The following is a 2,707-nucleotide window of genomic DNA, read 5'->3' on the forward strand; positions in this document are numbered from 1 at the left end:
CACAGAGCTGTCTAAATGGGAGACAAAGCTTCTCGACAATCTAACACAGTACTTCAAGCAAACAGAGGGTCATGTCTATCTAGTTGAAGGATACAAAGAGGAGTTCTCAAACAGTGCAAAGAGCCTTCGACGAGAAATGGAAAGCTCTGTTGTGAATCAACTAACAGCAGCAGCAGACATTAGACGGGGAATGAGAGAACTTGACAAAATCAAGGAGAACCACACAAAAAAAATAGAAAAAGCAGTGTGTGCACTAATTGATGAATGTCGAAAGAGAAGAGTCCAGATGGGAGAGAAAGAACTGGACAAAGAATTTGATAAGATGTGGAATGAAACACTGAACAAACTTCCTTCTTCTTTTTCTGAACAACAGACCACAGATGTCTTCACCAGGGTAGATCACTGCCTGAGAACAAATCTGTCTCAGAAGGGGAGTGGTGCATGTGAATTGCTGAGTAAAAAAAGACTGCGAGATTGTGGACAAAAGCCGTTCACACATACAGATGAAAACTGGCGCAAAAGAGCTAAACGTGAAGTGAAGAAGTTGTGGAATGGCGAAGATCATGTACAAGAAGTGGCTGACAGGATCATCGCTGCTTGCACACAGTTTGTAACTGAAAAGATTGAGAGAAAAACCAACTACCATGATACTTACATCCAGGAGATCCTACTCATCATCGATGAGAAACTGGAAAACAATCAGAATGTGAAGACAGACATCGAGTTTGAAGTCTCTCTAAAACAGCACATCTGTGGATTTGCAGCCAGACGCTTTGAGGAAATGCACAAGAATTTCATTCAAGAAAATGATCCCCACAGATGTTTGATGAAAAACAAGGAAATGTTTCGTTCTGATTTCAAAGATGTGTTCCATCAGCGAGACCAGGCCCAGAAGAAGGCAGAAGAATTCACGGACCAATGCCTGAAGCCTGCTGTTGAAGACTTTGTCAACCGGTCCTTAGGTCCAAACATCGTTGATGAAATGCGCAAATGTAAGGAGTTCAGCACACGAATGTCCTTCCAGTATTCACTTTTGAAGGACTTGCCTTCAAAGAAAAAATTTGAAGACTATTTGAACTACAGTTCCTCTTACGAGTGGTACATCAAGAACAGAATACGTCAGCAAATAGAGGAACGTTTCTCAAGGTCCTCTGTAACATTTGAGTTTGAGGATCGACATCTTAAGTCAAGTATCAGCAGCATAAATGATGCCATCGCAAAGGCCACAGAAGGAAACGCTGTCGACTTGAAGGCCTTAGTTGAAGATATCTGCAAAGAACTTGGTGATAAACTTGTTATTTCCCAAACTGCTCTTGATTCTGTCATGATCCTGAACAATGCTGACAAGGAACAGTTTGCTCACTGGCTCACGGTGTCTGTGAATGACATGGCAGAAACTCTCAGAGAGAAGTTTAAAAAAATGACCTTTTCAAAGAAACTAGAACATCTCCATATGAATCCCCTGAATGAGCTCTTCACCAGAGTGATTGGATGTGGCAAACAGTGTCCATTCTGTGCAGTGCCTTGTGAGGCAGAAGGAAAAAACCATAAAGAGCACTTTGCTTCACAGCATCGGCCACAGGGTCTGGGTAAATACAGGTGGGACTCAACGAAGAAACTTGTCACTGACATATGCTCTTCCTTAGTGGACAGTGACAACAGGTTTCGCTGTGATGCTACAAACAATAAATGGCACCCTTACAAACATTACAGGAAATATTTTCCTGACTGGGATATTCGTCCAGATGTGAGCTCCAAGGCATCAAACTACTGGAAATATGTAATGGCAACATACAACACTGACTTTGCCAAAGCATATCATGCAGAACCTGCTGATATTCCTCACTCATGGAAAATCATCGAATCCAAGCAGGCAGAAGACAGCCTCAAAGAATCATTTCCCATCAAGTAATAGTTCTCCTCAGTGAAGGAGGGGCCCTTTAATGGTCACATTACTGTATAGAAGAGAAGATGAAAGATCTTGTGAGTACACATACATATTTAACCACTTGCTTACAACAAGGTTCTCACTTTGACATTTGACACATTTAATGAACTCCACTAATCTGCTTCATGACTGTTTTGTGTGACAGTTCATGTCATTATAGTTGAGCTGAAGAATGTATCAAAGCAACAGAGAAAACAAACATTGCTTTTTTGTCTTGATTACATTAAAAAATGATTTGAGAGCATTTTTTGATTGATTTTGTTTTCAAAGTATTTGATGTCCAGTTGTTGCATTTGTGTTCCTCATAGATCTGGATGTGGTAACGTTATAATAACATGATAATACGTTACATGTGTTAAGCAACTGATGAGTCAGAAGTTAAATCATTTTGTGTTTGATTCTGTGACATGTCTGATATCATGTATTTATATTTGAGTGTAACAAAAGATCCTGAGGTTGTTTGTATGATCTGAATGCTTGCATGAATGTGCATTATGATGTTGTTGATCAGTGTTTCAAGTCCAAGACAAAGCAGATCTTCTTTTTGCCTGGTCAGTGTTTACATGCCAGAAAAGCTTATATTGTCATCTGAGTTGAGAAGAAAGTAGAATGACTTTGCTCCTTGTTCACTGAAGAAGCTGATGGGAAATATTTACACTTTTAAAGGAATTAAAGAATCACTTATTCTACATGTAGTATTATCAGCATGTTACATGACTGACACCTGATTAAATAAAGAGACAAAATCTACAATCTGGC

At 39.6% G+C, this 2,707-nt stretch overlaps 1 protein-coding gene across 1 annotated transcript in view; it reads left to right on the forward strand.

Annotated features, from left to right (window-relative positions):
- Positions 1-2,701, forward strand: part of LOC103375695 (interferon-induced very large GTPase 1-like) — a gene marked incomplete at its 5' end in the record, with an annotated part of 4,626 nt that extends 1,925 nt beyond the window's left edge. The window contains one exon of the mRNA XM_008306011.1: positions 6-2,701. Coding sequence (XP_008304233.1) covers positions 6-1,912 — 1,907 coding nt within the window. The remainder of the gene's footprint in view (positions 1-5) is intronic.
- Between the last annotated feature and the right edge of the window lie 6 nt (positions 2,702-2,707).

Source organism: Stegastes partitus, unplaced genomic scaffold, assembly GCF_000690725.1.
Source record: "Stegastes partitus isolate 25-593 unplaced genomic scaffold, Stegastes_partitus-1.0.2 Scaffold2789, whole genome shotgun sequence".
NCBI classification, from domain to species: domain Eukaryota; kingdom Metazoa; phylum Chordata; class Actinopteri; family Pomacentridae; genus Stegastes; species Stegastes partitus.